Source organism: Phyllostomus discolor, chromosome 5, assembly GCF_004126475.2.
Source record: "Phyllostomus discolor isolate MPI-MPIP mPhyDis1 chromosome 5, mPhyDis1.pri.v3, whole genome shotgun sequence".
Classification (NCBI taxonomy): Eukaryota; Metazoa; Chordata; class Mammalia; order Chiroptera; family Phyllostomidae; genus Phyllostomus; species Phyllostomus discolor.
In genome coordinates this window covers 31,549,269-31,561,886 of record NC_040907.2, presented here as the reverse complement: position 1 = coordinate 31,561,886, position 12,618 = coordinate 31,549,269, and the positions used below count along the sequence as shown (strand labels likewise).

The following is a 12,618-nucleotide window of genomic DNA, read 5'->3' as shown; positions in this document are numbered from 1 at the left end:
TCTGGAGTAAGTGAGGGGTTGTAGAAAACACCAGAGGTGGCAGAGGTAAAGCTGAGCATAGCGTGTACCACCCCTGGGCTGAGACCTAGAAGGAAAAGCACTCTGACTCCCCTCTGGAACATGGTGGAAGCCGGAGGTGCAGACCTGCCAGTCTAGCCTAAAAAAAGGATGGGATTGAATAGGGAAACTGGACCCTTCTGGAGCACAAGGTTTTGGGGCCAGGAGATTTACATGAAGGGTAGGGAGAAACATGTGGTTCTTCTTCCCCTGGAACCTGCAACCCAGACACGCGCCCTGACCAGAAATTGAACAGGCAACCTTTAGCTTTGTGGGATGACGCCCAACCAACTGAGCCACACTGGTCAGGACAACAAAGTCATTTTAAATATAAAGATACAGATAGATTAAAAATAAATAAAGATATATGAACACTAATCAAAAGAACACTGACTGGAGTAGTTATATTAAGTTTGAACAGAGAAGACTTCAGAGCAACAAAAGTTATCAGGATAAAGAAGGGCATCACAAAATGATAAAGGTGTCAATACTCCAAGATGACATAACCTTTAATGTGCAGATGCCAATCAACAGAGCTTCAAACTGTTAGAATGACAGGGAAAAATGACAAATCCACTTTTATGGTCAGAAACTTCAGTGCCCCTCTATCAGAACTCGACAGATCCAGCAGGCAGAAAAGCAGTAATGACAGGGTTGAACTCTATAGCACCATCAGTCAACTGGATATAAATGACATCTATAGACTACTTCATCCAATGACAATAGAATACACATTCTTCACAAGCTCATATGGAATATTCACCATAACAGTTCACATTCTGGGCCATAAAACACACCTTAACAAATTTAGAAGAATGGCAATCATACAATGTCTGCTTTCAAATGAAATTAAACTAGTAATCAATAACAGAAAGATAACTAAAAAATCCCAAAATACTTGAAGATTAAACAGCACACTGAAATAACACATGGATCAAAGAAGAAATCTTGAGAAATTAAATAATATTTTGGACTAAATCAAAGTGAAAATACAACTTATCAATATTTGTGGAATGCAGCAAAAACATAGCTTAGAGAGAAATTTACAGCATTAAATGCATGTATTAGAAAAGAGGACCTAAAATTAGTCATCTAAGCCTCTTCCTGAAGAAACCAGAAGAAGGCCCTAGCTTGTGTGGCTCAGTGGACTGAGCACTGGCCTGTGAACCAAAAGGTCACTTCGATTCCCAGTCAGGGCACATGCCTGGGTTGCAAGTCAGGTCCCCATTTAAAAATGGGCAAAAAATCTGAACAAGCATCTCATCAACAAAGATATATAGAGGGCAAGTAAGCATATGAAAAGATGTTCAACATCAGATGTCATTAGAGATATGCAAATTGAAACAAACAGGTACCACTACAAACCTATTAGAATGGTCAAATTCCAAAACACTGACAGCACCAAATAAATGCTGGTGAGGTTGCAGAACAACAGAAATGCTCACTTGTTGCTGGTGAAACTATAAATGGTACAGCCACTTTGGAAGACTATTTAGCAGTTTCTTTCAAAACTAAGCATACCCTTAACCATATGATCCAGCAATCATGCTTCTTGGTATTTACTCAAATGTACTAAAAACTTAAGTCCACGCAAAAATCTGCACACAGATTTTTACATCAGCTTTCTTCATAATTTCCAAAACTTGGAAGTCACCAAGATGTCCTTGACTAGGCGAGTGGGTAAACTGGTACATCCAGACAAGGGAATATTACTCAGAGCTAAAAACAAATGATCAAGCAGTGATAACACACGGTGGAATCTTAACTGTATATTACTAAGTGAAATGAACCAACTTGAAAAGGCCACATACTGTATGATTCCAACCACTATATGACATTTTGGAAAAGTCAAAACTGTGGAGACAGTGAAGAGATTAGTGGATGCCAGGGGTTGGGCAAGGGAGAAATGAACAGGCAGAGCACAGAGAATATTTAGGGCAGTGAAACTATCGGTATGATAATACAATGGTAGATACATACCATTATACACTTGTCAAAATCCATAAAATATACAAAATCACCAAGAGTGAACCCTAATGTAAACTATGGACTTGGGATAATAATGATGTGGCAATGCAGGCTCATCAGTTATAACAAATGTGTCACTCTGGTTCAGGATATTGGTAATGATTGCACATGTATGGTGAGAAGGAATATGGGAACCCCCTGTCCTTTCTGCTCAATTTTGCTGTGAACCTAAAACTACTCTAGAAAGCAAAGTTTATTAATTAAAAAAAAATAACAACAATTAACTAGAAAGGTTACATTTCCAGAATGGCTAAGTGCCTCCTGAACTGACTCACTGTATTTGTAATCCACTTATATATAGTAAATAATTAATATTGAACTGAACTGTGTAAAATAAGTGGCTAATTTCAAATCAATAGGTCTACATATCACATATTTAACAGATTCTAGACTTTAAAGTGAAACGACAAAATCGTTGAAAATCCTGAAGACCCAAATACCAGGATCTGTGAGATCTGAGGACATAACTGATGTGAAGTTGGATCTGTACGGAACAATCAGTGCTGCCTTTCTCACCAGCTGGGTAAGTGTGGGGTCTACATCCATGAACTAGGCTTTTAAATCAATTCTTCCTCCTTTGATCTGAGGTCTGCCTGGATTTTCTGCAGTGATTTGAGGAGAAATAATAATGATAGCTAACATCTATGATGATAATAACTAAGCATGTTACAGATACTAATTCAAAGCTAGAGTCCACAGACCCAGGCTGGCTGAAAAGGCCAGATGATGTTCTCAATAAAAGCCACCTGAGTAGGGAAGATTTAGTCCCAAGCTGTAACTGCCAGGAATCTAAATAGAGAGATAATCATCTCTGAGAGGAGCAGCCAGCAGTAATTACCGCCCAGTACTCATGTTACAGTTGGGAAACTATGTGCAAGGACCAGATATGCTAAATTTACTTCTATATGATGACAAGGCCAGGTCAGATATATGCTGAGTTTTCACAAAGTTCCAGGGTAGAATGCACTATCTGAGCTAATACATAACCCAGTCAATTTTGGGGGCTAAGTACCTATGCACAGTAAGATCTTTGCTTTGAAGGCCAATTATGGCTTCAATTCCCTGGGTCCTCCTCTCGTGTTCTTGGTGCTGTCTTCTAATGCAAGAGTTAGTGTTTGAGAGTTTAACTGATCCTTGGAAAAGGGCCATGAGCATACTGAATAGCTTGATCTGGGCCCAATAAAGTGAGACCCTTCTATCAAGGACAATGATCAATTTCAGAATCACCAGACTCTCAAGGTGCTCAAACTACGCCACATGTACCCTCACTCCCTCTCTCCCAAGACACAGTAAACTGTGAGCAAAGAGACAAACTCAAGTGGAACATACCTGTCTTTGTTTCACTGCTTTGGTACCCTTTTACTGCCCAAAGACAGACAAGGCCCATGGCTTACCAAACCCAGGCAGCCAGCTCTGAATGGCTTCCTGTGGTTTCAAGTCTGCTCCACTTCCCTTACACCTAGGTCTGGAGCTTCCACTGTAAATAGGGTAGCAATGAACAGTACGGCAGTGCAGGCATCCTTTCAACACCCGAGTCAGCTCATCTGGCTCCTCTGGGATGCAAGAACACACATCCAGAGCAAAATACATGGCTAACACAAATGAAGTCTTCTGCCTTATAATTTTTATATTCCTCAGCCAGAGGCAAGCAAATTCATCCTTATACTGTCTGCAGGGGCCCATGTGGAGCAGAGTCTGAAAGCATGAGGTCATCTGCTTCAATTCCAGTATGTGAAATCAATGTTGACATGAAGCAAATATTTCTCTCACTTTTGTTGACTCCTGTTCTAACAGAGGGAAAGTTATCAGAAGTCCCATTAGGCAGAAAATCACCACTGTGAGTTTTAATCTGTGGGCATGATAGGACAAAGTATTAATGGAGCCCTTATCACATGGCCCCAGATAACTGCAGCCATAACACACTCTTAATACACTAGAACAAGGGCTATGGCCCCAGTATACATACCTAGCCCCAAGATAAGCACAAGACCAAAGAAAATGTGGACAGGTCAAGGCAAGAAACAACTAAATCAAAAACAGACTGAACACATTCTCCCACAGAAAGTATGCTCACGAGCTCTATATGCTTCAGTCAGCAAAATGAAGTGACAATATAATGTGTTGAACTACAAAAAGTAAGAAGGAGAAAAGAAATTGGACATCTTCCATTCCACCTTTCTTAACCTTCAAGCACTCACCTGTGTGGCCATGGAGTGGTGAGTGCGGCCGTGGTAGTGTAGGTGATGTGCTAGAGGTCACAATCAAACTCTTACGGTTACTTGTCCGACAACTGCAATGAAAGCACAAATGTTGGTTATCACAGAGCCATACCACGGGCCCACAGACCTTGAATGGCTACAGAGGAACAAAAGAATGACACCATTCCATGGACTGCGCGGTACACTGTTTTCAACTGGGTTGGCAACTACTGTTTGCACCAGTGAAATTTCATAACTCACTGTGTTCCACCTTGGAATAACTTTTGTCACTGTTTAACTTTTACTTTGTATTTCCACTGCCATTTTGGCTTTTGCAGCCCAAGCAAACACAAGGAACTCACTAAGGGTAACAATCATTTCTTAAATGGTATATAATGAAGAATAACTCCTGCAAATTTGAGTTAGAAAACAAAATCACAAGTCATACATAGTTTCATATCCCCTAAAAATTAATGTTCTAGCCATAAAAACAAAACTATTAACTTCATCTACGAAATTTATTTGTTTTAAACTGCTTAATCCATGAATTAAGTAATATTCTCATATCACCATACATTTCAAAACAGGCCTGGGTTCCTTCTAAAGTTGGTTTACTATTACATGTTAATGCCCTAGGCTTTTTCTTGAGGCTCCTTAGAGTAAACCAGGTCATGATGGAAAGCCATTTCATGCTCCACCTGCTGCTGCTGAAAAGTGTGTAAACATTTATTTGAAAGTCAGCCCATCTTTTAAAGGCATTAGGGAAGCTTGTCACATATATTCATCCAAACAAATATTTACCGAACATCTACTATACACCAGGCACTGTTCTAGGTGCAGAAGGTCAACAGTGGGGAAGAAGAGAGAAAGTCTCTATTCTCAAACTAGAGTTAATAGTACTATGAGAAAAGAGAAAGAGAGAAAGAGAACGTTCAAGAAATAGCAAAGAAGTCAAGTGGGTGGCAGGAGGGGAGAATGACAGGAAAAGAAGTAGGCTATAGAAGCTATGGGGGTGGGCCTCACAGACTCTGTAGGGCTGCAAGACTGTCAAAAGAACTATTGGGAATGTGATGAAAAGCCACTGGAAAGACTGAGATCAATTTCAAGAACAAGATTACGATGAGAAATGACAAGTGCCTTTCCCCAAGAAACCATCATAACTAATGTAATCACAAGTACCCCTCATTACCTTGGTCACCATCAAATGTCCAAGACTTCCATTCTCCAATTCAACAGTCTCCCTCAGCTCCTTGAGCTTCAAAGAAAGCTGACACTGTGCCTCCTTGAACTCAGTCTGTCATCAGTAAACTTCTTACATATTCAATTTCTTTTCTCAACACTTTACATTCTAGCTCTAACTGAAACCTGCTGTCCCCCAGGACACCACAGTCCTGGTGAAACCCTTTCTAAACCCAACCTTCCATCTATTTTGCAGCTGTATTTGGGTGGCTGAAGGTGACTGAAGAAAAATTTCAAGTCACGCTGGTTGGTATCTCTTTATGATGATAAAACATCAAGTGGGTCGTGTGAACCACACAACATCTACCTCAGCAACAGGCAATGTGCACACATTGCGTGGTTCTCACTCTCTCTCCAAGGTAGTTAATTCACATCTTGTCCCCAAACCTCCAGCACTCCTTCCCCACATCTCACCCTTACCTGCTGACTTTGCCTTTTATTCAACTGGATGGGGAGGGGGTGGTGCATAGAGTTCCTTGACAAAAATCTATTAACTTAAATCTATAGCATACACTCTACTTCCTCATCTACATAAGCAGAATGAAAGCCCATGCTCCTATCAAAGTCAACTCCCCCAACTCCCTATTCAAGAAGTCTGCACCTGTGCTGCCTTCTCTCTCCTATGCCGTGAATGTCCACTTTCTCCTGGATCATTCTCATCATCATAGAAACATGCTGTCATTTCTTCCAGCTTAAAAAATTAAAAGCTTTCACGGACCTCCCCCAAGTTACCCCTTTCTTTTCTCTTCTATTTAGGAAAAATTTCGTGTAGCGGTTCTGTGCTTGTCATCTTCACATCTTCATTTCCTAGTCTCTCTTTAGCTCGCTCTAGATAGTCATCCCCATCCTGCCACTGAGACCACTGTTTTCCAGGTCACTGGTGACAACATGCAATTACCAAACCTCATTTTATGTATCCTGTCAATATTGCTTGAAAGTTTTAACTCCCTTTCTAAAAAAAAAACCACACTGGAATATAATGTACAGTTAATGACATATACAGATCTTATATATGTGATCGATGAGACTTAACTGTATATGTCCACAAAACAACTTACCAAACAAGAGACAGAATAATGCACTACTGCAGAGGGCTCCCATGTGCCCTTTTCCTGCCAACCCCCTGTGCCCCAACCACTCTCTTCTCTCCCCACACATTCATTTTGTTTTGCTGAGTTCCGATAAGTAGAATGACACATTTTTGTGTGTTTGGCTTCTGTTGTTCCATCTAATATCTGTGTAACTCTTCCTGAGATATTTCTTCATTTAGTCTCTAGAACACAATATATTTCCTCCCATCTCACTAGCTGCTCGTTTTTCATTTTCCTTTGTTAGTTCCTTCTCTTCCTGACCTCTAAATCATTAAGTACACTAAGGCTCAGATCTGAAATATCTTTTATTCTCTCCCTATACTTATTCCCTAAATGATTTTTCCAATTTCATAGCTTCAATTCTATGATGATGATACTCAGCTTAGTACTGCCTATTCTGTGCTCTCTCCTGAATGCAACATTCATATATCCAAATGCCTATTGACATCTCCAACTGGATGTCTAAAAGGCATCTTAAAGAAGCACAGAACTCTTGAATTTCCCTCTAAAACCTGCTACTCCTCCCTAAGTTGTCTCTATCTCATTACATGGCAACAACATTCATCCAGAAGCTCAGCAAAAACCTGTGAGTCAATGTCGGTTCTTCTCTTTTTTTTTTTTTCACACCAACATCCAAAACAACCAGCAAGTTCTGTGGATAATACCTTTAAAATATAGTGGTACCTCCGTACTCATCATTAATTGATTCCAGAACTCGTGACAAGTGCCAAAACTGACAAGTATCAAATAAGGAAGCATTTTCTCTTGCAGGGCAGTGTTATGACCCATACAAGTTCTAGCAAGTGCAATGAGTCTCCAGCAAGCATTGAGTGCAGAAACATTTTTTCTCATCAAAATGCAACAGAACAGAGTTTGATGAGTTCTGAAGCCAATGAGTACTGAGGTATGACTGTACATCCTGAGCCTAAACAATTCTCACTGCCTCCAGTTTAAGTCTAAAAAGATTTCTGAATGATCTTCTTCCCACTTTGGTTCTTCCAGTCCACCCCCATGTCCCCACCAGTCCATTCTTCACCATGAACCAGAGTTAGTATTTTTAAAACCATAGATTAGGTCATGTGAATTCTTTCTTAAATACCCTGAATGGCTTCCCACCATAGTTTGAATATAATTCAAACTGCTTTACATGGCCATTCAAATTAATCCTACTGGAAAGAATCTATTTTTGCTTAGATAAGGTTTTGTCTTTTGGGTTTTCTTACAAAGAAGTATACCTATGCTTATTTAGCCCCTTGTTCTAAGAATAAGATACAAATATTCTCAAAAAATAACTCTAGGCCATGAAGTTCTGAACATGAGAAACTATATGGAACTACAATGACGCTTGGAAAGCTCACCCAGACCAAGGGAATCCTGAGCAGTAGGGAAACTCAGATTTCCACACAATGGTTTCCACTACTTCCCTCGACACATGTGTCCTCCCTTCTTACCAAATTCTACCCATTCTCTAGGGACCATGAGCTCAAATGAGGTTTTTGTATGTGTGTGTGAATTCTCCTTTATTCATTCAAGCAGGAAGATGTCTTTCCTTTCTCTGAACTACTTTAGCACTTGTGGTTTATACTACTCACAGTCACTGTGTTGGTGTGGTAAGTAGAGCAGGGCTTTGTAATTAGAAGATCTGAGTTTGAGATTGGCTGTTTGACCTTGAACAAGTCTCATGAATTCCTATGTACTGGTATTCTCAAATATACAATGAAGATAATGTAAATATTATGTGTCATTCTAGATGACTCTCTCTCTCTCTTATATATTAATTCATCATAAATCTTGTTGGTTTTAACATTAAAATATTTCCAAAATCTGATCATGTCTCACTTTTTCCACCACTACCACCTTGGACCAAGCCACCATTATCTCTTTCCTAAAACAGCTTCCTCATTGGTATTCCTGCTTCTACCCTTATAATCTATTCTAAACAAGACACCCTTAAAAACATAAATCTGAAAAAACTTCCACTTCCAATCATGATGGAGTAACAAGGAATAGATTTACCCTCTCATGTTGTAAGAAGCTGGGCAAAAAAAAGCAGCAGTTGTCAAAGAGTACACAACAAACAATGTAGGACAGTGATCACTAAGGGAAGGGAAACACGCAAGGCGTGTCCTAGGGTTGCCTGAATTTACTGTCTGGAAAGATTTCCCAGTGATAGCACAGGGAAGAGGGGACCCACCCCCCTGAGTGGAGGAAAGAACCCAGAAAAGGAGCAGGTGGAACACTCCCTCCCTGGTGCTCACACAGGGCTGGGAAGAGCCTGTGTTGCCTCCATCCAGAGGGGGTAAACCTGGTAACCCACGGGACAGCAGAAAGGAAAAATTGGTTCCAAATGCCACTTTAGTTCCACCTAACAAAGTTGAAAAACAATCCTCAAAAATATCAAACTATTTCCAAGTAATCTGTGTCCCAGAACAAGGCTTGAAAATATTAAAATAAAAAAATATCCAGTATACAAAAAGGTCAAATTCACAGTGTTTTATATATAATAAAAAATTACTAGGCATGGAACAAGCAGAAAAGTATGACCCATAACTGGGGTAGAGGGAGGTTAGTTGACCCAAAGATGACACAGATGATAGAATTAGTAGAAGAGAACATTAGAATTGTCATTTTAACTATAGTCTATATTTTCAATAAGATATAGGAAAGTATGTCATGTTAAGGAGAGATGATGATGATATTTTACAAAATCTAAATAGACCTTCCAGGGGTTAAATGAGTCTCAGTTGAAAATTAAACTGGATGCCATTTCCAGGAGATGATTTATTGCATAAGAAAAGATTAGTGAACCTACACATAGCAAGAGAAACTATTCGAAATGAAAAAGACAAAAATTTTTAAAGGGAAACAGCCACAGTGAACTGTGGGATAACTTCAAGCAGAGCAAATAGTAATCAGAGTCCCATAAGGTGGGGGGAAGGGGAGATAGAAAAAAATATCTGAAGAAGTAATTGCTGAAAATTTTCCAAATTTGATGATAACTATCCTCACAGAAGAAAAAAGATAATGACAATAGACTTCTCATTGGAAAAAGATGCAAGCCAGAAGACAATGAAGAAACATCTTAAAGTATTAAATACAGAGTTCAATACCAAGCAGAAATATCCTTCAAAAAGGCAGCCAAAATACAGGCCTTTTTAGACATACAAAAGCTGACATAACTCATGGCCAGTAGACTTGCACTAGAATGAATGTTAAAGGCACTCCCCCAGGCTGAAGGGACCTGACACCAGACGTAAACCTGGATCTACGCAAAGGGGAAAAAGCACAAAAAAACGGTAGCATGCAAGTAAATATACATCACTTGTTTTTACTTTTAAACTCTCTTTAAAGGATAATAAAGCTCTAAAGAAAACATAATAATTTATTATAATAACACACGTAGATGCCAAATGTAGTACGGCCTCTGCGCCACAGCTGGGAGGGAAGAATGGAAGCATACTTACATTAGGTGTAAAGTGGTATAACAACACTTAAAGTAAACTGTGACAAGCTAAAATTTTATATTATAAACACTAATGAAATTACAGAAAAAGAAAAGTGAATAAGCATAGTTAACAAGCCAACAAAAGAAATAAAATGGAATCATAAAAAACCACCACTCCAAAAGAAGGCAGAGAAATAACAAAAGGAGAACAAGTACAGTTGGGCCAAATGGAAAACAAATAGCAAGTTAACAGACTAAAACCCAATGACACCAGTAAGCGTGTAAAAAACGTAAATGTCATAAAGGCACAGTCACTTAAGGCAGAGGTTGCCAGATTGGATAAAAAAAGCAGGACCCAACAATATGGTGTTTATTCTCTGTGACAACTAAAAATTAGAAACCACCTCAAGTGTCCACTCACAGGGGAATGATAAACAAATCATTATATAGCCATACAGTGGAATTCTCCTCAGCAATAAAAAAGAATAACTACTGACTCACACAATGGATGAATCTCAAAATAATTATACTGAAAGCAGGAAGCCAGACATAGGAGTATATTCTGAACAACTCCACTTACATAAAATTCAAGCAAATGCTAACCAATGTATAGTAACAGCCAGATTAGTGGTTGCCAGACCAGAGGTGGGGAACAGATTATAAAGAGGCATAAGGAAACTTTTGGGATAATGTTCATTACCTTGACTATGCTAATAGTTTCACAGATGTATGCCTTCTGCAACCCCCATCAAATTGTGTGTTTTAAATATGTACGTTCTATGATATATTATACTTTGATCATAACTCAATAAAGCTGCAAAGAAATTTTTAATGTAAGTAGTATCAAAGTCACTCTTCTGTTTAAAATTCTCCCTGTCTCACTGAGAGTAAACATCAGTGGTCTTACTCACTAGTCTACAAGGCTCTAGATGGTCTGGGTCTCTCTTTCCCTCTTACTCACTCCACTCCAGCCACATGGGCCTCTTTACTTTTCTTGGAACAGTCAAGCATGCCACTGCCTCAGGATACTTCCTTAGTCTGTGTTTCCCCCCTCACCTGTATCCGGTCTTTGCTCAAGTACAATCTGCTCAACAAATTTTCCCCTGATCATTCTATTTAAAACTGTAACTGCCTCTCACTCTTTATCCCCCTTTCCTAATATATTTTTATCCATAGCACTTACCACTATCTAAGCATATAGTTTGCACATGCATTTTGTTTGTTGTTTCTCTTCCCATGAGAATCTAAACCCTACGAGGTCAGGGGCCTAAGCATGCTGTATTTACTGCTGTAATCATCAATGCCTGGAACTCTGCCTGGCATACGGTAGGTTTCCCAATAAATATTTGTTAAATGAATGAATGGATGAATATGGTTTGTTACAAGGTTTAAAATAAAAGAGGATACTTGTACACCTGGCACATGTAAGGTATCTTAAACCATTATGTCTAAAGTCTTTGTGAATGGAAATAAAGATCTCTTGAAACAGCAGGGGCAGATAATTGATTAGAATTTTATTTGTCATGATCTTGTTTAAAATTTAAAATAAAATTCAAAACACTGAAGATCGTATGTCCAGGCCACATGCCTTTTCATGAAGGTACACATAATCTCACTTGGCAAATCAGCAACAGCTGCCAGGGGAAAAAAGGTCAGACACCCCAGTACAGATGCCATGACTCAGCTGAGATCCAACACTAGGAACTGGCTAATTTTTCCATTTCATAAGACTCTGGACATTTCCCCAGGATCCTAAAAGATACAAGGTCTTAATTCTTTCCTCCCAGTGAAACGAAAGTACTCGAGGTTTACAGAGTCAAGTACACTAACTCTCAGCTGATGGGAGGTAACCTGGAAGCCTCCTGAGTTGATCCTCTGCTACCTATTTTAAAGACCGGGTTAAACCATACTGCTGTCCAATACAGCAGTCTCCCCTAACAAGCAGGGATGCCTTCCAGGATCCCCAATCGGTGCCTGAAACCACAGATAGTACCAAACCCTATATACACTACATTTTATCCTATACATACGCACCTATGATAAAGTTTAATTTATAACTCAGGCACAATAAGAGATTAACAACAACAATAAAGTAGAACAATTATCACAATATACTGTAATACTTTTTTTAAGTAACATATTGCAACAAAAGGGTCATCATTAAGTAAAGTAAGCACAAGCACCGTGATATCATGACAGTACTAATAACTGAGATGCCCACTAAGTGACTAACGGGAGGGTACTGCACACAGTGGGGACACGCTGGACAACAGGATGATTCATGTTGTAGGCAGGGCAGAGCTAGACAGTATGAGATTTCATCACACTACTCAAAAGGCGCACAATTTAAAATTTATGAACTGCTTCTATCTAGAATTCCCCATTTAATATTTCTGAACCATGGTTTACTGCGGATAACTGAAACTGTAGAAAGCAAACTGCAGATAAAGGCAGACTGTTGCACCACCCCGGTCTCTCGGTCACTTGGAGCAAGGCCTGACATTGCATCTTCTTACATCTTTAGCACGATTGTCTCAGTGGACAGTGGGAACAAAGAACT

General features: G+C 39.3%; 1 protein-coding gene across 17 annotated transcripts in view; it reads right to left on the bottom strand.

Moving 5' to 3' along the window:
• MAST2 (microtubule associated serine/threonine kinase 2) overlaps positions 1-12,618 on the bottom strand; it is a 163,689-nt gene that overhangs the window by 32,764 nt on the left and 118,307 nt on the right. For all 17 annotated transcript variants that reach the window (XM_036026006.1, XM_036026005.1, XM_036026004.1 and 14 more), the window contains one exon: positions 4,284-4,375. In XM_036026006.1, the coding sequence (XP_035881899.1) occupies positions 4,284-4,375 (92 nt within the window). The remainder of the gene's footprint in view (positions 1-4,283; positions 4,376-12,618) is intronic.